At 46.0% G+C, this 24,033-nt stretch overlaps 1 protein-coding gene across 2 annotated transcripts in view; it reads left to right on the forward strand.

The window, feature by feature from the left end:
- Nucleotides 1–24,033, forward strand: part of SLC15A4 (solute carrier family 15 member 4) — a 57,076-nt gene that overhangs the window by 3,153 nt on the left and 29,890 nt on the right. Inside the window, exons 2-4 of one of the 2 annotated variants that reach the window (XM_053368346.1) lie at nt 14,313–14,608; nt 15,495–15,669; nt 16,415–16,492. In XM_053368346.1, coding sequence (XP_053224321.1) covers nt 14,313–14,608; nt 15,495–15,669; nt 16,415–16,492 — 549 coding nt within the window. The remainder of the gene's footprint in view (nt 1–14,312; nt 14,609–15,494; nt 15,670–16,414; nt 16,493–24,033) is intronic. The other variant, XM_053368347.1, reaches the window with a different exon arrangement.

The raw sequence follows: 24,033 nt of genomic DNA on the forward strand, positions 1-24,033 counted from the left end.
TATGAACCTGAAGCGTCTGTAACCCAAGGTACCCTGTACAGTCATACCTCAGGTTACAGATGCTTCAGGTTGCGTGTTTTCGGGTTACGGACCCGACGAAACCTGAAAGTACTGGAACGGGTTACTTCCGGGTTTTGGCGGTCACGCATGCGCAGAAGCGCCGAATCACAATCCGTGCATGCACAAACATGCATGGCGCTGTGGGTTGCGAACATGCCTCCTGCATGGATCACGTTCACAACCCGAGCGTCCACTGTAGTCATTTGAAGATGGCTCTCAGTCTCCTCTTCTCCAGGTTGAACATAGCCAACTCCTCAATAGGCTTGGTTTCCAAACCCTTAGTCATCTTGGTTGCCCTCCTCTGTCTGCACACGATCCAGCTTGTCCCTATCCTTAAACTGCAGTAGCCAGAACAGGACACGGCACTCCAAGTGGGGTCTGACCAAGGCAGACTAGAGCAGGACTGTTAATTCCCTTGATCAGGACATTAGACTTCTGTTGATGCAGCCTAGAACAACATTAGCTTTTTTGGCTGCTTCATCACACTGTTGACTCATTTGAAGCCTGGGGTCTACTCAGACCTCAGATACTTTTCACGTGTCCTTCTGGCAGTGAGCCCATGACCCACATTGCTCAAGAAATGCAAGTCTAAACCAGGGCTTGCTAATGTGGCAGACTCAGGATGTTGTGGACTTCAACAGGTCAAAATGGGAGTTGTAGTACAAAACATAGATGGCACCAGGTTGGGAGAGGCACATCAAATTAATCCCTACGGTCTTTGGCTCCACATGACATTCACTCAACACTTCAAGTGGAATTTCCTTTGCATAACCAGCTTGTATGTGTACATGTACGCACATCAACTTCTAAGACATAGGTATTTTCTTCCTGTTTGGGAAAAGGCTCTGTGCAAATCAAAAAAAACCCATCATGCTCTTTCACCAGCAGAATCTCAGCAAGCAGAAATGTCAGTGGTTGCGTATGTCTTGCAACACACACAACAAAGGACACAAAGCCTTTGTTCTACGGACTCATGTTTGCAACGATAGGAGGAAGTTTTTGATTTGCGCAGAACTCCTCAGACCGCCGTGATTGAAAGGGAGGCAGGGAAAGAAAAGGAAGACGACATGCTCCAAATAATCTTGATTGAATAATACGGTGCATACTGAACACATAACAGTTCAAACAAAAGAATGCTAGCTGGATTATAAACCGGGTGGCTTTTGAGAATCCCCAAGGGAGGGAAGTGGGACTTAAGCAGGAAGCAAACAGGAAATAGTTTAATGAAGGAGTGGATAGTTAATAGGATAATAAACTATTGGATATTAACCTGTTTCTTCTACCCCATTGTTTTCTATTCTTTGCCGCCCAATTGCCTGGGGTTTTCCTCTGGCTGCATTGGACTCTCAAAAGATAAAGATGAGAAATGTTTTGGGTTTTTTACAAGGGAAAGGGCAGGGTGAGTGAGGTCTGTCTATCATCCAACTGAACATGCATTCTTTCCTATGAAGGAAGGTGCAGTGTGAACTTAAACGTTTGACCAAGATTTAAAACAAAGCTGCCCCATCACAAATGAAGTACAGTAATTTGTTCAGGGGAAGTTGCCTTCGAATCATGTCCGCAGAAACCCTACGCATAAGAGGACAACAAAGAACAAAGGAGCTCGATGGCTCAGACTAAAGGCCCGTCTGATCTAGCAAAAACATTCTTTGCTTGCATTTCTGCACATGTTTGCCTAGGAGCAAGTTAACTCTGAATTTTAGGTGGCTTATTTTTTTGCTAGACATGCAAAAGATTGGGCAGTGAGCACATCACCACATCTTGCGTCAGCGAAGGCCACGCCGGAAGGGGTGCAGATGGATCAGGCTTGTTTTCTACTGCTCCAGAGGGGAGGACCTAGACCAGTGGATTCAAATTACAGTGGTACCTCGGGTTACATACGCTTCAGGTTACATACTCTTCAGGTTACAGACTCCGCTAACCCAAAAATAGTGCTTCAGGTTAAGAACTTTGCTTCAGGATGAGAACAGAAATCGTGCTCCGGTGGCGCGCCGGCAGCAGGAGGCCCCATTAGCTAAAGTGGTGCTTCAGGTTAAGAACAGTTTCAGGTGAAGAACAGACCTCCAGAATGAATTAAGTACTTAACCTGAGGTACCACTGTATAAGAAAGGCAAATTCCAACGAGACATCGGGAAAAACTAACTGATGGTAAGAGCTGTTGATATATATATATATATTAGTAATTTCAACGTAACATTTTATCAAAAAACATATCATCCTTAAATATCCCCCCTATTTTTTCCCTCTCTCCTCCCCCCAAAATAGCCCCCCCCCAGACTTCCCTCAGCTCCTCTCTCTGGTTTATCAACATATGTTATTTTCTGCATGTTACAAAACTGTACAGATCCTTAATTTATCTATCTAGATGTTATCAATAAGAAGTTTGTGAATGTTTATTCAAAACCTGCCAAAGAGTCCAGTTCATTTTGTTATTTCTTTAAATACTTTGTAAAGGGTTCCCATTCATCTTTAAAATCACAGTTATCCTTGTCATGTAGTTTGTGTGCCAGTTTTGCCAATTCTGCGTAGTCCATCAATTTTTTTTGCCACAGTTCTTTGTTCGGGATTTCCTCGTTCTTCCATCCTTGTGCTATTAAGACTCTTGCTGCCGTTGTCGCATACATAAAGATATTTTTCAGTTTCCTTGGCAGGACTTTTCCTACGATCCCTAACGAAAATAAATGCTTCAGGTTTTTTGACAAATGTTAGTTGGAACATTTTCTTCAACTCATTATATATTATTTTCCTTTTTTTTTTACTACAGTCCCACCACATATGAGGTATAGCACCTACTTTGCATGCAGAAGGTCCCAGGTTCAGTTCCCAGCAGCTCCAGGTAGGGGTGGGAACATCTCCTGTAGAAAGCTGTAGAGAGCTGTTGTCCGTGTTTGTGGACAGTATTGAGCTAGATAAGCCAATGGTCTTTTTAGTATAATGTGCCTTCCTCCAATTTCATACCATGTGGCATAATGCTATTGGGACATCAGTGTTGTGGCTGATACATGGTGCGCAAGTATGTGTGTGTGGGTTGGGTCCCTCTCTCATCAGGTATTTATTTCTGTATTTTTGTGATGGAATTCTGCCCATCTTAGCACATCAAATGCCCACACGATACCTTGAGTCTCACGAATTAGATCATTGCCCTTCCATCTTGGAAGAGTCAAAAGTTGATTTGTTTTGTGTGTGTCCAGAATAGTTTATTGCTGTGGCATAGCTCTGGCCCCCGAGCCCCAAATACCACTTGTTAATCAATGAGGCATAGTAACGGGGACGCGGGTGGCGCTGTGGGTAAAAGCCTCAGCGCCTAGGGCTTGCCGATCGAAAGGTCGGCGGTTCGAATCCCCGCGGCGGGGTGCGCTCCCGTTGCTCGGTCCCAGCGCCTGCCAATCTAGCAGTTCGAAAGCACCCCCGGGTGCAAGTAGATAAATAGGGACCGCTTACTGGCGGGAAGGTAAACGGCGTTTCCGTGTGCTGCGCTGGCTCGCCAGATGCAGCTTTGTCACGCTGGCCACGTTACCCGGAAGTGTCTCCGGACAGCGCTGGCCCCTGGCCTCTTAAGTGAGATGGGCGCACAACCCCAGAGTCTGTCAAGACTGGCCCGTACGGGCAGGGGTACCTTTACCTTTACCTTTAATTTCCACTACAGTTTTGACCCGCGAAAGGTTTTTGAAAATCCCATCTATTGCCAGAAGATGGGTGCTGGTGTCAAGAGAGAAATAACCTGCCTTTCCCAAACTGGTGCCCTCCAGATGTTGCTGGACTCCAATTTCCATCTGGAGGACCTCTGGGAAAGGCTGGCCGAGATGGGATCTTCTATTGTCCCCTTGCATTACAATGGTACCTCAGGTTAAGTACTTAATTCGTTCTGGAGGTCTGTTCTTAACCTGAAACTGTTCTTAACCTGAAGCACCACTTTAGCTAATGGGGCTTCCTGCTGCTGCCGCACCGCCAGAGCACGATTTCTGTTCTCATCCTGAAGCAAAGTACTTAATCTGAAGCACTATTTCTGGGTTAGCGGAGGCTGTAACCTGAAGCGTCTGTAACCTGAAGCGTATGTAACCCGAGGTACTGTATAAAGTATGCACATTTTTTTGAACTGCTTCATTGGGAAAAGTATGCTGATTCAGGTGTGCTTTTCAGAATGGGACATGGCTGGACGTAGGTTCCCCATCTCTGATCTAGTTCTTGTTATTGTTATTCCCCACCTTTTCTCCTGACAGGGACTCAAGGCAGATTACAGGTAAATAAGGGTCTTTCCCCATCAATTCCTACATGATCTGTTGTTGTATTTAGTCGGAAACGCCAGAGATTGAACCTGGAGCCCTGTGCATTCGACACACGTGCTCTGCCACTGAAATACGGTCCCCCGTACACACACTTCTTAGTTTCAACCATAAATCACACTTTAAGGACCTGACTTCTCCATTTCCATCGTTGCTGTGCGTGTTTCATTTCTTTAATTCCACTTCCCAACCCTGCTGGTTAATCGATTGGGTGCTCCCTGGAGTTTCCGGGATAGATGTGCGATGAACTGCTAAATCTTTTCAACATTGTTCATGTGCCATTTTATATGTGCGCAACACTGTTGGGTTATAAAAAAAAACAATTAAACTTAAATTCGCTCTCATAATTTACCGTATTTTTTGCTCTATAAGACTCACTTTTCCCCTCCTAAAAAGTAAGTGGAAATGTGTGTGCGTCTTATGGAGCGAATGCAGGCTGCACAGCTATCCCAGAAGCCAGAACAGCAAGAGGAATTGCTGCTTTCACCGCGTAGCGATCCCTCTTGCTGTTGTGGCTTCTGAGATTCAGAATATTTTTTTTTCTTGTTTTCCTCCTCCAAAAACTTGTGGTCTGGTGTAACTTATAGAGAGAAAAATACAGTAACTAATGTGGATTTATGGGATTATGTGGGGAAACCCAGCCAGATGGGTGGGGTATAAATAAATAAATTATTATTATTATTATTATTTATTATAGCATAAGCCTCCCACCCTTCTCTCTGAAGGTCACTTTAACTGTCATGTCTTCCAGCAAAGTATCCTGGGATTTGTAGCTTCTGAGACTTGTGAATTCTGTGGTGGCTCTTTGCCCTTCTCATCGAACTACAGTTCCCAGAATCTTCTAGGGAGAAGGAATGACTTACAACTAGTGTGGATATTACAGAGTTCTCCCCTGCCCCACCAACATAATTCACATACCTAACCACAGTATGACTTAGGGTTTTTGAAAATATTTTAGTGTAGTTTTCTGATGCTGGAAATGTGTGTGCAAGTACATAAAATAAAAAAGGGACTATAAATATGTAAAAAAAACACAAAACACAAGAAACTAATACAGAATGTAAAGAGAAAACAGTGTGGAGCATCTGGCCTGTTAAAATGCTTCTTTCTTTGCCGGCTTGAGATTTGAACTGAGGTTTCCTGCACATAAAAATCACTGCTTTTACCTAACAAGCGGCAGGACAAATTGTACATTAGTCATGGCGTCCGTGGGGCATGTTACATAAAATAAATATATGCGGACATCTCCACCTGCCTACATTTCCAGGAATGTGTCCTGAGGTGAAGGGTTGACTCAGTCAAAGAGCTTCGTTCTCAAAAAATAGGCTTGGGACTGTGATGTCCTCTTCATCTCCTGCTTCCCTTTTTGAGCAGCATTGCACTCTGTCCGTTTCCTGTTCTTCTGGGTGACGCGTTTTGACACCCCCCTCACCTGGCATCTCTTGCAATTCTGAATTTAGCCCATTCGCCTATGAGGAAGCGAAACTGTCCTTAAAAGACAAAACATGCCAGTCTGAATGTGCAGCTCCAGCCAATCAGGCGGTTCTTCTGCAGCACTGCTGAAATGAGTGGGGAACGGTGGCTGCACCCGTCTCGTTATTAATTGTTGTTGTTTAGTCTTTTAACAGTGTCCGACTCTTCGTGACCCCCTGGACCAGAGCACGCTAGGCACTTCTGTCTTCCACTGCCTCCGGCAGTCTGCTCAAACTCATGCTGGTAGCCTCGAGAACACTGTCCAACCATCTCGTCTTCTCTCGTCCCCTTCTCCTTGTGCCCTCCATCTTTCCCAACATCAGGGTCTTTTCCAGGGAGTCTTCTCTTCTCATGAGGTGGCCAAAGTCTTGGAGCCTCAGCTTCAGGATCTGTCCTTCCAGTGAGCACTCAGCTGATTTCCTTAAGAATAGATAGGTTTGATCTTCTTGCAGTCCATGGGACTCTCAAGAGTCTCCTCCAGCACCACAATTCAAAAGCATCAATTCGTTATTAATTAGTTCATCATTATTATTATTTATGTGAAGACAGGCTCTGGCAGATTGAGGGGCAAGACTAATAGTGGGCCAACTGTCTTGAACGTGGGTAGGCAAACTAAGGCCCAGGGGCCGGATCTGGCCCAACCGCCTTCTAAATCCAGGCCACGGATGGTCCGGGAATCAGCATTTTTTTACATGAGTAGAATGTGCCCTTTTATTTAAAATGCATTTCTGCGTTATTTGTGGGGCCTGCCTGGTGTTTTCACATGAGTAGAATGTGTGCTTTTATTTAAAATGCATCTCTGGGTTATTTGTGGGGCATAGGAATTTGTTCATTATTTTTTTCAAAACATAGTCCGGCCCCCCACAAGGTCTGAGGGGCAGTGGACCGGCCCCCTGCTGAAAAAGTTTGCTTACCCCTGGCCATGAAAGAGGTTTCTGCATGTGCCATAGAGGGGGCACAGGGGTCTCATTCATTGTGTGTGTGTGTGTGTGTGTGTGTGTGTGTGTTATTGGGTTGCTGTTTTTATTTTGATTATATTTTTTGTGGTTTTATATTTTGATTTTTTGCTGCGAACTGCCCTGAGACCTCCAGGTATAGGGCGGTATATAAATTCAATAAATCATCATCATCATCATCCACCTGGGAAGGTAACCCATCTAGGAGAAGAAAAATGGATCCTAATCCTCTGCTGCCTTGTGGAATAATTTCAGGACAAGAAAAGGCTCAGGAGGAAACCCTACACAAGATTAAACTGTTGCAATATATAATGCTAACTTTTGTGTGAAACGGGCTGAGCTCAATTTAGTTCTGGAACTTTAAGCAAATTCCTGCACCCAGAACATGCTCAGAGCCATTCTGTGAGAGGTAAACTGCAGCACCCATAATCCTTTGAAGGGCAGGGGAATGTGCTTTGAATCTGCTCTAAAGATTTAGTGTGTACACTGCCTAACTCTTGACCGCTCGCCTGCACTGCTGTTGCTCATCTTCTCAGTAAGTAGTCACAGAACAAAGTTTGAAAAGCACCGCTTAAAAAATGCAGCTTGCACCTTCTCTATTTCCTTCCCTTTCTCCTGTCCAGCATATTTTTGTAACCCAGTTCATTGGAACCAATGAATGGGGGAAATTGGGTGTAAGCACCCGGGTGACACAGGGCTCTTCTTCCATGAATGTTGCCAAATGCAGAAATAAACAACAACTGTGTTACTAAGCAATGGCGTCTACCCAGCAACCATCCCGGGTTTGCTTTTCACCCAGCCTCCTTGGCACGGGTGCCAAGCTGGAGGAAACGGGACACTTTAATTCGATTAAAAGCAAGTCATGCTTGTTATGGAGCGTGGCCTGGGATTAATATCATGTTGCTCTGCTAAATGCAAGTATTGCATAACTGGAAAAGCTTGAAGGTTTGAGCAAAATAGATCCCCAGCGATGATTCAGCAGGAAGATCGTTCTGTATTCTGCATTTCGTTTCATTTTTTTCCCTTGCTGAGATGGAAACTCAGGAAATTTAGCAACTGGTGCAATGACCGGGCATAAGAACTTCAGTTAGTCATCAGTTCCAAGCATACATCTCTGTTTAAAACTGGCATCTTGGGCTCTCTCTGTGTGTGTGTATCCCTGTAACAAATGTTGTTCTCTTAAGGGGTGATTCATCCTAAACAGAGATGGACTGTGAGTCTCAGACATATTTTGGGCATGTGCTGAGTAGAGGAATGCAGTTCAAAGGCGCATTAGCAAAGTATCTTCAGCTGCCGTTATTATTTATTATCTTCCATCATTATTTCTATTTATCACCCTCTCCTCCATTATAATGTCTGGGGCAAGGAGGTTCCGGGAATTTTGAAAGGATGCTGACAAGCTGGAACTTGTGCCGAGGGTGGTGTGTGACCAAGATGATGAAGGGGTCTGGAAACCAAGACTTTTGAGAAATGGATTAGGGAGTTTGGTAGGCTTACTGTGAAGAAGCCCAAGAGGTGATATGAGAGCCATCTTCAAACATAAGAGCTGTTTGACAGTAGAATGGATCACCTCCAAAGATGCTCCTTCGTTGGAAGTTTTTAAGCAGAGGTTGAATGGCCATCTGTCAGGGATTCTGTCGCCATGATTCCTGCATTTTAGGGGGTAGGACTAGATGAGCCTTATGAGAGAGGGCCTTCTCGGTGGCTGCTCCCAGACTTTGGCACTACCTCCCTGGAGAAGCCAGACTGGCTCCCTCCTTGTTGTCCTTCCTCCCATAGGAGAAGACAACCTTGTTCCAACAGGCTTTGGCAAGCGCACAGCTTTTAATTGTGCCCTGCTGTTTTTATTATACAGTGGTACCTTGTTTACTGAACAGCTTAGTTATCGAACAAATCGGCTCCCGAACGCTGCAAACTCGGAAGTAAATGTTCTGGTTTGCAAACGTTTTTTGGAAGTTGAACGTCCGACGCAGCTTTCGTTTAAGTGCAGGAAGCTCCTGCAGCCAATTGGAAGCCGTGCCTTGGTTTTTGAATGGTTTCGGGAGTCGAACGGACCACTGTAACTAATAATAATATGTTATTGTAATTTTGATAGATTTTGTGTGTGTGGTCAGATAAATCTAATTGTCTCATTGTTGAATGGGTTTTTTAATGGTGGAGTTTTTCTTTGTTTTTAGTTCTTTTATCATCAAGCTGCCTTGGAAAAAGGGTGGCGTTTAAGTAAAATAAAGTTTTTAAAAAAACTTTTTGGTCCTACCCACCAGAGCAGGAGAAAGCAAGCTTGCTCCATCTTCCATGTGGCAGCCGTTCTCAGCCTAATAATAATAATAATAATAATAATAATAAATTTTATTTATACCCCGCCCTCCCCAGCCAAGACCAGGCTCAGGGTGGCTAACACCAGATATAAAAACAATTGATTGAAATACAACTTAAAAGCAAGATTAAAATACAACATTAAAATGCAGCCTCATTTCAGTAGGAACTCAAAAACTTTTGGGGGGATGAGAACGTCAAGTCTTCACCAAGGCCAACTATCCAGACTGGTCCTACATGGGCCAGTCTTCTCCAGACTGAATACCCCCAACTCCCTCATCCGTTCCTTGTAAGACTTGGCTTCCAGCCCCTTTGCAGGGAGGGATGGTGGTCTCAGAGGTGCCTCGCATCTCTGCATTGTGTGGCATAGATACTTAAAAAGCAGGTAAAGCAAAAAAGGCCCTTTACCATGAATGGGGAGAGTGGTCTTCCACATGAGGGGGGTCCAGTACATGGGGCCCCTTTTCACACCAGCCAAACTTCAGCTGGTGAAGCAGGGATGCCACTGGCCAGTGTGTTTGCACATGGACCAGCCACTGGGGTTGTTGGAAGTGCCCAGGGGGCACCGCACAGCCCCCAGATCGAGACAAACCTCTCCGGGCGTCTTCCTCTGGAATGCAGCATAGGATGGTCATAGCTCTTCAGTCCCGTTGCACAGCAGCGACACATAACCGAAAATATGTGCACACTCAAAGAGCAGAGTAAAGCTGGAAGCTGAGGCTATGAGGTGTGGCATTTAAGTGATTTATTAAGCAATACAGTGGTACCTCTGGTTGCGAACGGGATCCGTTCTGGAGCCCCCTTTGCAACCTGAGCAGAACGCAACCCATGTCTGCATGTGGTGGGTCACGATTCGCCGCTTTTGCGCATGCGTGTGACGTCATTTTGATCGCCTGCACATGCGCGAGCAGCGAAACCCGGAAGTAACCCATTCCGTTACTTCCGGGTTGCCGTGGGACGCAGCCTGAAAATGCTCAACGTGAAGCGTCTTTAACCCGAGGTATGACTGTATATAGGGGCGTGGGTGGCGCTGTGGGTTAAACCACAGAGCCTAGGACTTGCCGATCAGAAGGCCGGCGGTTTAAATCCCCACAACGGGGTGAACTCCCATTGCTTAGTCCCTGCTCCTGCCAACGTAGCAGTTCGAAAGCACAAAGTGCAAGTAGATAAATAGGTACCGCTGCAGCGGGAAGGTAAACAGCGTTTCCGTGCGCTACTCTGGTTCTCCAGAAGCAGCTTAGTCATGCTGGCAACATGACCCGGAAGCCGTACGCCGGCTCCCTCGGCCAATAAAGCAAGATGAGTGCCGCAACCCCAGAGTCGTCCACGACTGGACGTAATGTTCAGGGGTTCCTTTACCTTTACCTATGACTATATATGCAGGACAAAGCAATCATGGCGTACTCTCACATCTTCTCCAAAAGAGAGAGAAAAAGTAAAAAAAACAAAAGTACAGTACAACGGAAGAGATAGGACTGGCTTCTGTTTCCCACACTTTCCAAGCATGGAATGTAAACACAGACATGTGAAGTGACAATCACACATCCAGCAACAGGAGGGAAGGATGGGTGACTCAGGGTGTTAAGCCCCATGTAGCTCTCATGCTTCGTTTCTGCATATGGGGGCGGGGAGCATTCATGTGAACCCCTGTTAAGAGAACCACCTTCATAAGCCAGCCAGCAGGGTACATCCATTGCATAGCCAAGGCATATTCCAGACAGCAGCCAGTGCAGACCCCTCACAACATGGATTTGGGGAGGGGTGGGTGAGATGCCCAGCTAGCGCGGTTCTTGCAAAGATACGGCTGCTTTAAGCGCACGCAGGTCTGAGCCTCGTTTCAGTTGTGAAATGTTGGGAGATTTACGGCAGCGCTATAAACTCTGGTCAGCAGGGAACTATATTTTGCATCTCTCAGTTCCTCCTCGCGGGAAGTTGCTGCACAGCTGCTCCTCAGTGGCTTCCCGGAATCGCTGCGGTCTTACTTTCGCCGAGGTGGCAGAAACAAAGGGTGGTAGAGCACCTGCATGCAGAAGGTCCCAGGTTCATTCCCTGCCACCCCCAGGTTTGGGCGGGGAGAGAGAGACTGGTATGAAACCCTGCAAAGCCACTGTCGCTCTGACTTCCTGCAGGTTCTGATTTGGGATTGAACGGTTCCCTGTATTTTTCCTCTTAGAATAGGGTTGGGAAACCTCAGGTCCTTGGTATACTCTCCTCAGGCCACACCCTTGCTGCCCCTTGCTTTGCACCCTCCTTGAGTGTTTTTGCCTGACCGGGATGTGTCCAAACTCTGGTCATGCCTCTTGCTTGCCTGGATGAGGAATGGAGAGGGATGGGGCAGTGTGGATAGAATCCAGCTTATGGTAAAAGAGGTAAAGGGACCTCTGACTGTTAGGTCCAGTCGCGGACGACTCTGGGATTGTGGCGCTCATCTCGCTTTATTGGCCGAGAGAGCTGGTGTACAGCTTCCGGGTCATGTGGCCAGCATGACTAAGCCGCTTCTGGCGAACCAGAGCAGTGCACGGAAACGTTTACCTTCCCGCCAGAGTGGTACCTATTGATCTACTTGCACTTTCATGTTCTTTCGAACTGCAAGGTTGGCAGGAGCAGGGACCGAGCAACAGGAGCTCACCCCGTCGTGGGCATTCGAACCGCCGACCTTCTGATTGGCAAGTCCTAGGCTCTGTGGTTTAACCCACAGCAGTACAAAAGGTAAAATTTATGTTCAGCACTTGGCACACTTCTGCCTCCACCCACCACTGGGATGTTGCCCCCAGATGGTCACCTGGCAAATCATGCAGCCGTCAGACTGAAAAATTCCCAATTCTTGATAAACGTTCTGATCTAGCTTTCTTCTCCCTGCCTTGCTAGTCTGTGTGTGCGCAACTCGGGTTTTTGTAAGGAGGAAAGTTCAGTTACTGAACTGTATGTCAACAGTGTAATACAGTGTCCAAAAAAAAAAAAAGCACTAATGCTAATCTAGGCTGCATCAAGAGATGTATAATGTCCAGATCAGAGGAAGTAATAGTTCTGCCTTGGTCAGACCACATCTGGAGCACTGTGTTCAGTTCTGGGCACCACGGTTTAAGAAGGGTACTGACAAGCTGGAAGATGCACAGAGGAAGGCGACCAGGATAATCCAAGCGTCTGGAAGCCAAGCCTTTTGAGGAATGGTTGGGTATGTTTAGGGTGGAGAATAGAAGGTATGGCGGTGGTTGTTGTTGTTGTTGTTTAGTTGTGTGCGACTCTTTGTGACCCCATGGACCAGAGCACGCCAGGCACTCCTGTCTTCCACTGCCTCCCGCAGTTTGGTCAAACTCATGTTTGTAGCTTCGAGAACACTGTCCAACCATCTTGTCCTCTGTCGTCCCCTTCTCCTTGTGCCCTCCATCTTTCCCAACATCAGGGTCTTTCCCAGGGAGTCTTCTCTTCTCATGAGGTGGCCAAAGTATTGGAGCCTCAGCTTCAGGATCTGTCCTTCCAGTGAGCACTCAGGGCTGATTTCCTTCAGAATGGAGAGGTTTGATCTTCTTGCAGTCCATGGGACTCTCAAGAGTCTCCTCCAGCACCAGAATTCAAAAGCATCAATTCTTCGGCGATCAGCCTTCTTTATGGTCCAGCTCTCAGAATGTATGGTAGGTATGGTAGCCACCTTCAAATGGGCCGTCCTGGGAACTGTAGTTCAGAATGGGTGCTAAGACTTGTTAGGAGACACCCGTTGCCCCTCACAGAGGTACAAATCCTAGCACCCATCCCAGCTACAGATCCCAGCACCTTCAAACAACAGTTTCCAGGTTTTTTGGGAGGAAGTCATGTGGGGGGGGGGGACCTGCAGCCCTCAAGGCGTTGCTGGAATGCAGCTCCCATCATCGCTGACCATTAGCCATGCTGGCTGGAGTCGAACACATTGGGAGGGCAACAGGCTCCCAGCCCCTGGTTTAAAAGCTAGCCAGCAATTGGTGGTGTTCTTAGACAGAAAACAAAAAACACCCATGGTTGACAACCTTGTGCTCAGGCTCATCAAGCTGTAGATTTCAAGCTAGTCACTAGATATGTGCTTTTGAACATCGGAAGCAATTCCCTACTAGAAAGGGGCTGCTTAGAGGACTTTGGTATCTGCTGGAGTCCTGCTGTTATGGCACTTTAATCTCTCGGCAGATGTGGCAGATAACCCCAATTAGAAAAGCCGTGCTGTTCTTAGGGTGCATTCAGACAGCACTTTTATTCCTGACATTTCCTTACCTGACCATTTCCACGTTTTACGTGATCTTTCACACATCGTGAAATCCACTTCTGGGAATCTAGCAGAAGCTCATCGCCCATGTTAACCCTGCAAAATCATGTGCTGTAACTTTCCTGCCGTTTTGTGGTGGCTCACAGCATGTGACAGAATTTGGGGGACTTATTTTCCGGCATGCAGTTCCTTCCCCCTATTTTCATGGGGAACAGAAGCACACATGGACATAAGAGAAGGGGACATGTCCAATGACATCTGCTGTGGTGCCTTATTGGTGTGGATGAAATTTAGTGTGCCGTGGCTCTGTAGATCAATCAGAAAGCTCCAGTTTCATAAGGCAATAGTTAAGGCAGTGCAAAAGGTACATTAGAAAGCTTGGCAACAGTACTAGTGTGATCACCAGGAAAACTAAGGCAGTGAACCCCAAGTCTGAATGCATCCTTAGATTCTTAATCTTGGGTGGGTTCCTAGAAACATCACCAAGTTAATACTGACTTGCTTGTTATTTTCTATACTGCCCGCCGTTTGAAGATCACAGGATGGTTTACAAGACAGGCAACCCCCATTTAGTGTGGGGTTACGTCCCAAGGCCCCACACGGCTCAGTGAAATCACGTATATTTGAAGCACCGTCACAAGCCTGCAAGCACCCCGTTCCGCCCCTTTTTGTGATGATTTGGGATTGCTTTCGGGGACGGCGCAATAAGCATGTGCATGACTGAGCGCGTGTTGAACGGGTATAAATGGGGCCTTGCCTGTATAAAACCACAAACCTACATAACATAGTAACCAACAAACACAGCTGGTCCCCCCCCAAAAAAACCACCACTTTCTCTGACCCTCCTGGATTTTCAGAAGCATCACGAATGCAGTTAAAACTGAATGGGAATGCATTGCTCTTGATTAGGCGTTTGTTTTGGCGAATAGTTATTGACTTGTAGGTTGTTTTTTTACGGAGGAGATTTAAGAACAACAACAAACTCTCGTGCAGGTCAAAGACCGGGGCCCCGAAGCCACACGAAGGTTTTTCAACTGGTTTTATTGGAGCATCAACTTGGGGGCCATCGTATCCTTGGGAGGCATCGCGTACATCCAGCAGAACGTGAGTTTTGTCATCGGCTACATCATCCCAGCTGTTTGCATCGGGGTGTCCTTCGTCGTCTTTCTCTGTGGCCAGAGCTTCTTCATCACAAAGCCCCCTGACGGCAGCGCCTTCACAGACATGTTTAAGATTCTGGCCTATTCGTGTTGTTCCCGGAAGAGGCCTGAGGAATACTCCAGCAACAGGTATGTAGCTGGGATTTCCTCCTTCTAGGCAGTGTTCAAAATTCCCCAGGTGCGTTTTGTGACTGGCGTGGGTCCAGTAGCGACCACGTGGAGATCTCTTAAGGCTAGGTTGGGGTCTGTCCTTCCTGGGACCTGATGGGAGTTGTAGTTCAGCAGCAGCCAGAGGGCCAAACCTACCCTAGAATGTGACAGGATGTTGGGAAACTGATTCATACGGATACATTCACACACACACATTGTTCTCTCCAAGGGAAAGAAATCTTAGGCGAGCTTAGTTGCCCGATTAAATAAGCATGAGTGTTTGCTTGTTATCGAAAGGAATGTCCTGCCTATGTGTAAGATAACTGAAGGCAGATTAACGACCCATAAAGTAATAATTTGTAAAAAAAATAATAATACATAATGTTGAGAAGAATGAGCAATTAGCAGCCATGCAATAAAGCACACTTTGGAAGATTGAAAAGGCAGCAGTAGCATAAATAGGTTTAAGAGGAATATTCTGCAAACACTGGATGGAGAAGAACTTCAGCTGGCTGCTGCTGCAGAGTCTCTGTCGAGAGAGAGAGAGAGAGAGAGTTTTTAGATGCTGTGCACCCATATTGGAGAAAACTTAGAAAACATCTTTGGCTTTGGGAGTGTTTGGATGCCGTTTTTGAGCCAAGATGGTGGACTGGACCTTTCAAAGCTGCACTGATTTTAAACCCAATTTTGTATGATAGTTGTAAACACTGATTTTCAAACTGCCCTGATTTTGTTTGTTTGTTTCTTAGAACTCCCAAGCAACACTGGGGATGGGGCTGCTAGTATACTATACAGGTTTCCCAAAATTTCCAGTTTTGCTGTGTTGCAGTCCTTTGGATCCATCTCCCTTCTTCCTTCTTTCAAGTAGAGACACCCAAGGGGTACTTCATCAACCAGCTCCCAAACAAAGCCTCTTCGAGATGGCCAAATCATCCCATGGAGGGCCATTCAGGGAAGATAAAGTTGAGGATGTGAAAGCTCTGGTCAAAATCATTCCAGTCTTCCTGGCCCTCATACCTTACTGGACGGTCTATTTTCAGGTTGGTGAACGGGGCCCAGTTCAGTTATTGGTTCCTGTATATCAAGAGCAGTAAGGGGGCTAGATTTGCCACCTAAACAGTCTTCGGCTGTTAGTGCAGAGGGCGAAAGTCCCTGACGTTTTGAGATGGAGCCCTGGGTGCCAGTCATAAAATGGCTGCCGCTGGAGTGTGGCATGACGCAAAATGGCTGCCGCGTCTAAAAAAAGGAGAAAAAGAGACAGGAGCACAAAATAGATTGCAGGGAAGCCCAACGACTTCTGGATCTGTTTGCAAATCAATCGCTTTCATGAAGAAAAAGTGTGTGTCTCTAGGGACAAGCAAGTATTTGTTTCCCATGTTGACATCAGCCAATAGACTGTAAGCTGCTTGGGGCAGGGACCCTGCACTCTGTAAAGAGTCATGTACATTGATGGGACCCTTGTCAGGGATGGGGGGCCTGTGGCACTCTGGGTGTTCATAGACTCCAGGGCCCTCCTCTTCTATCCATCATGGCCAATGGTCAGGGATGGTGGATGAGGTATAGTCCAGACTTAGGCAAACTCCGGCCCTCTAGATATTTTGGGACTACAACTCCCATCATCCCTAGCTAACAGGACCAGTGGTCAGGGATGTTGGGAATTGTAGTCCCAAAAATATCTGGAGGGCCGGAGTTTGCCTATGCCTGGTACAGTCCATCGACACCTGGGAGGGGGCACATGTTCTGACCTCCAGCAGAATATAAACAATTTCCTTTCTTTCACTTCAGATGCAGACAACGTATGTCCTCCAAAGCCTGCACTTGAGAATCCCCCAGTTTTCAAACAGCACCTCAAACAGCCATACGGTAAGTGGTCATGTGGATACCCCTGTTTCCCTGCAGCTTGGCTTCCTGGGTTATAGTTTCATAGCATACAGGTGGGATTGGGGGGTGGGGAGCTCAACGAAGAATCAAAACAGAAAGGGGAGCAGGCTCTGCCATTTAGTGGTCCAAGATGCAATCTCTTCTGCAGCGACCTCCTCCTCCTTTGTTGTAACTGTAGGCAGAGATAAGAGACAACACTAATTTAATGATCCTCAATAGCATGGGAGAGTGTTCAGGCATACTGTTAAAATAATAAATGGTACCATTGAACATTATCCTACCTTTTAAAGAATCCTTATCTATTAAGCCCCATCTGGAATATGCATTTAAAGCAGAATTATAACCACTCTGACTTTCCCCAAAGAATCTTGGGCGAGGGGTGCAGTTTGTTAAGAGTGCTAGGAGACCATTATCACCCTCAGAGCTAGAATGAACAGAGTAATTTAACAATTAATAATAATATTTATACCCCACCCATCTGCCTGGGTTTCCCCAGCTACTCTGGGCGGCTTACAACATACCTAAAAACATAATAAAAACATCAGTCCTTAAAAACTTCCCAAAACAGGACTGCCTTCAGATGTCTTCTAAAAGTCAGATAGTTGTTTATTTCCTTGACTTCTGATGGGAGGGCGTTCCACAGGGCGGGTTCCACTACCAAGAAGGCCCTCTGCCTGGTTCCCTGTAACTTGGCTTCTCACAGGGAGGGAACCGCCAGAAGGCCCTTGGAGCTGGACCTCAGTGTCCAGGCAGAACGATGGGGGTGGAGACGCTCCTTCAGGTATACTGGACCGAGACTGTTCAGGGCTTTAAAGGTCAGCACCAACACTTTGAATTGCGCTCGGAAACATACTGGGAGCCAGTGAAGATCCTTTAGGACTGATGTTATGGGTCCCGACGGCCATTCCCAGTCATCAGCCTAGCTGCCGCATTTGGGATTAGTTGTAGTTAACGAGTCACCTTCAAAGGTAGCCCCACGTAGAGTGCCTCTCCCCGGGGAACTCTGAGAATGGTAGCTCTGTGAGGATAAAGCTCAGTGGATGTTCCTTTTTGGTTTCAGGATGCATGCAAATGGACACTGGCAGACTTCCATGGGATTGTCTAGAATCATTCCCTCAGGCTCTCTCCCAGATATATCTCTACCTCTATCGCTTATCTCTGCATATCTCTCTCTGTATACATATCTGGACTGGCATGTGTGGTGCCCATTTTAATAAAGTAGAAATTCAAACTCCACTGGCACACATCAGGATTGTGCCCATGTTACACACAGGGAGCCTTGTACCCACATTCAGGTTTAGTAATGCCCTTTTGATGACACCATTCCTGCAGGTTGCTGAATGATTAATCAGTTTTGTTGGGAAGGCACAGAAGTTGGAAAGGCCAGGGGGGGACTGCTGTCTCTGTGGGCGACCCCTAGTCCTAGGCTCGTCCCCCCTTCCTAAATGGTTCAGCTCACCTCCCTATCACCCTAATAACCCAAATTCATAATGTATGGTGGTTTTAATGCAGTATTCATAAATGAGGCGTTTGATCCAAAAAGCTAACCTGCTTAATATTAAGATGTCAGCAATTCCGAGCAATTTGGAAGAACTGCATCTCAAGGAGCCACTGAACTTCAAGGTGGGTGGGCAAAACTTCCAAAGTTGTAAATAAAGTTCTGAGTGTGTAAGTTTCAGGCTTGTATTTCAGCTTTGAATTCTGAGTGGCTGGTGTTTTTTTAAGACTCGTTTTAAGCCTGATGTTGCAACCAGCATCAACCCACTAAACCCGTAGGCCTGTATTTCGACTTTAAATTCGAGATGGGTTTTTTATTTTACTTCATTGGACTGGTTTTAAACCTGGTAAAGGTAAAGGGACCCCTGACCATTAGGTCCAGTCGTGACCGACTTTGGGGTTGCGGTGCTCATCTCACTTTATTGGCCGAGGGAGCCGGCGTACAGCTTCCGGGTCATGTGGCCAGCATGACTAAGCCGCTTCTGGAGAACCAGAGCAGCACACAGAAATGCTGTTTACCTTCCCGCTGGAGTGGTACCTGTTTATCTACTTGCACTTTGACGTGCTTTCGAACTGCTAGGTTGACAGGAGCAGGGACCAAGCAATGGGAGCTCACCCCGTTGCGGGGATTCGAACTGCCAACCTTTTGATCGGCAAGTCCTAGGCTCTGTGGTTTAACCCACAGCGTCACCTGCATCCCTTTAAACCTGGTAGGTACTTCCAAATTCATGTAAGCAGTTGCATCAACCCACCAAACTCCTAGCATTGTGCTCTCCCCACCCCTGAGAAAGGTGTCACACCTGATTCTTTCAGGACCAAATAGACAGGGGTTTCCATTTCCATGACGGGTTCTGGCTGTCATGGTGTGGGAGGTACAGCGCCAGAGTTTTTGCTACTAAAGGAGGGGAGAGGAACCTATGGCCTGCCAGATGTTGCTGGACTACAGCTGCCTTCGTCCCTGACCATTGAGCATGCTGGCTGGGGCTGAAGGGAGTTGGAACTCGAGAACATCTGGGGAACCTGTGCACTACTAGTGACCCTCATTCGAAACCTCCTCTGCAAGAGCAAAACGTATTCTCTACATCATCATCATCATCATTATTATAAGAGCAACTCCTCTGTACTGCTGAAGCACTGGGTTCCATAGGGTGCCTTGCCTTTCCAGAATTTCTGGTGCTGCAGCCTACATTTTCTGAAGCGGACTATTTAATCACCGTCGTAAGAATCCACACGGGCTTTTAAGTAGACGGCCCTGGCAAGGTTTTCAGGTTTAAATCGGAAGCCTTTGTACCTCTGTGGATCGAACTTTCCCGGTGGTTGCTGGGCTGTGTGAAGTGGGCAGCCTTTTCAGGTTCCAGTCGGCCTGTGCTATTGTCTTGTCAGTAGCAATTTTAATGAAGGGCAGAACGGCTACCATTGCCTCAGGGCATTTCAAGAAGGGTGAGGTTCAGAGGCTGAAACGCAGCCCGTGTGTGTTTGCGTGTGCATAGATATCTTTATTATTATAAAAGACATTGTGTACATGCCCTCTGTACATGCGACTTAACCTGTGGTGCTCCCACAATACTTCCATGCTGCCATAAATCATGTTTTGCAGAATGCTGTGGGCCGGTGCAGATGTTGCGTTATGTGACTTTAATGAGTTTGCAGCCTTGGGGAAAATGAATTTCTAATCTCTCTGCTTCCTTGGACTTCTGTGCAAGGGGTCGGTTAGTGCTGCAGTTTGCTGCCTGCCAGATGGAGCCCAAAAGTGACATGGTCCTTGGACAAAAGCTCTTTTGAGGAAGGGACGTGGCTCAGTGGTAGAACATCTGGTTTGCATCCAGAAGGTCCCAAATTCAGTCCCCTCGTATCTCTAGGTTGGGCTAGGAGAGAGCCTTGCCTGTAACCCTGCCCATCAGTGTGGACAGGACTGAACTAGAGGGACCAAAGTTCTGACACAGGAAAAGGCACTTTCTAGCTCACAGGTGTGGAGGAGAGGCCAGGCAGGAAGAGGGAATTTATGTGAGTTCCCATCAGCCTTGAAATGTGTCTTTATGAATCTGGCACAGGAGGCCTTCCAACTTATTTGCTCTATGCCTTTTGCCTACTCAGCTGTCTCCTGCCTCTTCTCAAGATTAAGGACTAGACCCTTGGCTTTCCCTCATCACTTGTGTTGCCGATTTCCCACTTTCCCAATCCTGGCCTTTTCAGCTCGGGCTGCCTGGCTGTTTCCTAGCTATAGAGATCAACCTCTGCAAGAACTTGCATACTGAGCATCTGATACCATGTTCGGGGCCTTGGATGCTAGGAGGTCGAACAGGAGTGGGGACTGTTTTTCAGCCTGAGAGACACATTTCCTTCTGGACATCCTGGGAGGGGGGGTTGCATACAAGTGGTGGGCAGGACCAGAGACAAAAGTGGGCCAAGCAATGAATATGATTTTTACTTTAATGTGGTAGGCTAGTTCCTACACACACTTGCAGCCCCTCCCTATCCCCCATATAGAAAACCAGGAGGCATTATCAGAATTTCAAGGACACATTTCAGGTAGGCAAAACACTCAGCGGTGGTGAGGGGTCTAGCCTGGGATGGAGGAATGTGGCTGTAAATAACTCCAAGGGCCAGAGAGCAATGTTTTGAGGGCTACATTCAGCCCCTGGTCCTTAGGTTACCCACCCCAGGGTTGAACAATCAATAATTAATCAGGTACAAATCAGGCGTACAACAAAATACTGCTCCAATTAAGGATGCCAGCCAGCAATGGCCATTTTCTAGAATACTCCTTTCCATCCCCCATCCTGTTTTTTGTCCACCCCCCCAAAAAAATGGTCAACTAGTAATCTGTGCCCAACCAACATTCTGAAGCCTCATTGGGCCAGTTTGGCTCCACCCCTTGGTTTGTTTGGTTTTTTTAAAAAAATATAAACTATTTTTTCTCATGCACAAGTCAAAAAATGTACTCTTTCCTCAAGCTTTCTCTGTTGGGTAGTATAACTCGAAATGTTCAAAGCCAACAGCAAAGACTATACTAGTGGGTTGTTGTTGTTCTAAAAAAAGAAGCAGTAACATGAAAGTGCTTTCAAATGCCAGTCTTCCAAAATGGCCGGATCTCTGGCCTTTAATGTGCTTCATTCAAAAAATTGAGGTGTTTACTCAAATCGTTCAGAATTCAGCACCTGGATGATGGAGCAATAATCCCAGCATTCTGATTGATAATTTAAATGGCATTTCTTTCTCACATTTTGTCAAAATAGCCCTAGGGTTCTTAATAATGAAAGTTGGGGAAATGTTTTGCATTTTGTTTTGTTTTTTAACATGCAAGGTGTGACTGTCAAAATCTGTCAGATACGCATAAAGTGAAATGCAACGTGCTATTTCGTTCTGCCTCAATTAAATTTTAAGTTTTGGTGGTTTGATCTGAATGCAAATTCAGAATCTTTTGACACCGCAGACAGGGGCAGCTTCACTGTGGCATCAGCTTTTATGAACTAGGGCAGACTTCAGACATGACTGATCTCCTTTGGGGTTTTGTTTCATGTTCCTTAGAGCGCCAGTAATACATGTGAAAAGGAGCAAGGAGTTCTTAGTAGAACTGCAGGTTCCTGGGTTCTGATCTAGGCAGTAAGATTCTCTTGGGTGTGAGAAAATATGTGCATGCCACATTGAGCTTGTTTGAGGGAAAGCAGCGTATACATATGATTAATAAGTTAATAAACAGTACAGTGGTGCCTCGCAAGACGAAATTAATTCGTTCCGCGAATTTTTTCGTCTAGCGAATTTTTCGTCTTGCGAAGCACGAAATCCCATAGGAATGCATTGAAAATCAATTAATGCGTTCCTATGGTCAAAAAAAGTCCAAACAAAGCCAAATTTGGTACAACAAGAGTTTATTAAGTGCTCTTTAAAGTAACACATACTGTAAAGAGCATTTCAAAATTCAAACCCAGAATTTTTTTAAAAAAACAGCAGAGTGGCCCAATGGTCACAGAAAATCATAAAAATGCAGGGGGGAAAACACAAGCTTCCAGATTCTTGCAAACCCCTCCCCAACTGTTCCCCCACCCACCCAGCACACAGAAATTCAAATCCAGATTTTTTTTAAAAAAACAGCAGAGTGGCCCAATGGTCACAGAAAATCATAAAAATGCAGGAAAAAAACACACAAGCTTCCAGATTCTTGCAAACCCCTCCCCAAACCAAGTCCTTGAATTCCAAACACCCCAACCCAAAATCCAAAACCCCCCAAAAAGTTTTAAAAGCTTAACTTACCAAATGGCTGCAAAAGAAGTTTTGGAAAAGCTTCAAAAATCACCAAAGTCTTTAAAAACCTCAAAAAAGGCTACTATGTACACTGCGTTCTATGAGTTGCTCCTCGAAGTCAAGTCGCAACTGTATTAACGGTGTTAAGAAAAAGGAAACAAACTTGCAAGACGTTTTCGTCTTGCGAAGCAAGCCCATAGGGAAATTCGTCTTGCGAAGCAGCTCATAAAACGGAAAACCCTTTCGTCTAGTGAGTTTTCCGTCTTGCAAGGCATTCGTCTTGCGGGGCACCACTGTAATCCACTTGAGATGTTGTGCTCAGACCCATCTGCCTGCTTTTCTTTTCATGTTCCCAGAGTTTCTCATGGCGCAAAGAGCTGGTGCAAATGTGCATTTGCTCTTGTGTTTTAAAGTAGATTTCCTAATATATTTGAAAACAAATGAACACACGTCTGTGGATAATCTGACTGTATCCTCATGACCACTGCCCCTTGTGCATTTTTCTAATCTATGGGTTGTGCTGAAGAAGATTCCAGCGAAACAGTCAGATTATCCGGGATCACTGTCCTACGTTGTTATTCACTTACTACTTCGGCACCATGAACGCCTAAAAAGTTTTACTGCTCAGCCCACAGGATAGCATCTATCACTTTGTTTCAACCATAGACTTATTATACTTTTACGGACTTTCAAAGACTGACAGACATGTGTTCATTTGTTTTCAAATATATTAGAGAATTTATAAGTGAACACATTTTGTTTTTGTTGTACTAAATCATGTATATTATGCAATAAGAACTAAGGTGCTATCTAGTATACTGGTCTTCGTTTTGCTTGTGTTGTTTGTTGTGTTGAAGTTTGCAACACAGGGGTTTGTTGTTCTGTATTAAAGCACCGTATTTTTCGCTGTATAAGAGGCACCAGACCACAAGACGCACCTAGTTTTTGGAGGAGGAAAACAAGAAAAAACATCTGAATCTCAGAAGCCACAACAGCAAGAGGGATCGCTACGCGGTGAAAGCAGCAATTCCTCTTGCTTTTCTGGCTTCTGGGATAGCTGTGCAGCCTGCATTCGCTCCATAAGACGCACACACATTTCCCCTTACTTTTCAGGAGGGAAAAAGTGAGTCTTATAGAGCAAAAATTACGGTAGATTTCCAGCAGCAGGCTCTGTCAAGCAAGATGCTCCTTTAACTCAGAGGCGGAGAACCTGCAGCCCTCTGGAGGTTGTTGGATTCCCAACTCCCATCATCTCCAGCCAGCTTGGACGATGGGAGCTGGAGTCCATCAACATCTGGGAAGGACACAGGTTCCTATTCTTGGGATAAATGATGGTGATAACAGCAGTGCAAGATCCAAAACCCTTAGGCACTTTGGGGGGGGGGGAGACTTTCTAGCAATGAGAAAAGGGTTAAGCAAAACCATGTAGGGGAACGTGTGGTTTCTGAAGCCAAGGGGGGGATCAGCAGGGAATGCATAACTGACTGCTTCCTGTCACACCCGCCATTAATATGAGCTCTGATGGCTGTTTAAAAGCCATCTTTGTGTGTGTTGATTTCAATAATTTACAGGGCTTTGTTTATCAGATGTGAGTGGCGTAATCCATAATTCTGCAGACAGGTGTTCTGGTGATTAATAGGGCTTAATGGAATCTCAGCCCCTTGCATGACAGTCCTGTTCCGTTAACGAGATTCCAGGCTGAGTCAAGCGGTGAAATCTTAACGATGAAAATTAATGCCCCTCGTTCCACTGTACAGAGGGGTGTGTCCTCCCTCCCTTCAAAT

This window comes from Podarcis raffonei, chromosome 16 (assembly GCF_027172205.1).
Source record: "Podarcis raffonei isolate rPodRaf1 chromosome 16, rPodRaf1.pri, whole genome shotgun sequence".
Lineage (NCBI taxonomy): Eukaryota > Metazoa > Chordata > Lepidosauria > Squamata > Lacertidae > Podarcis > Podarcis raffonei.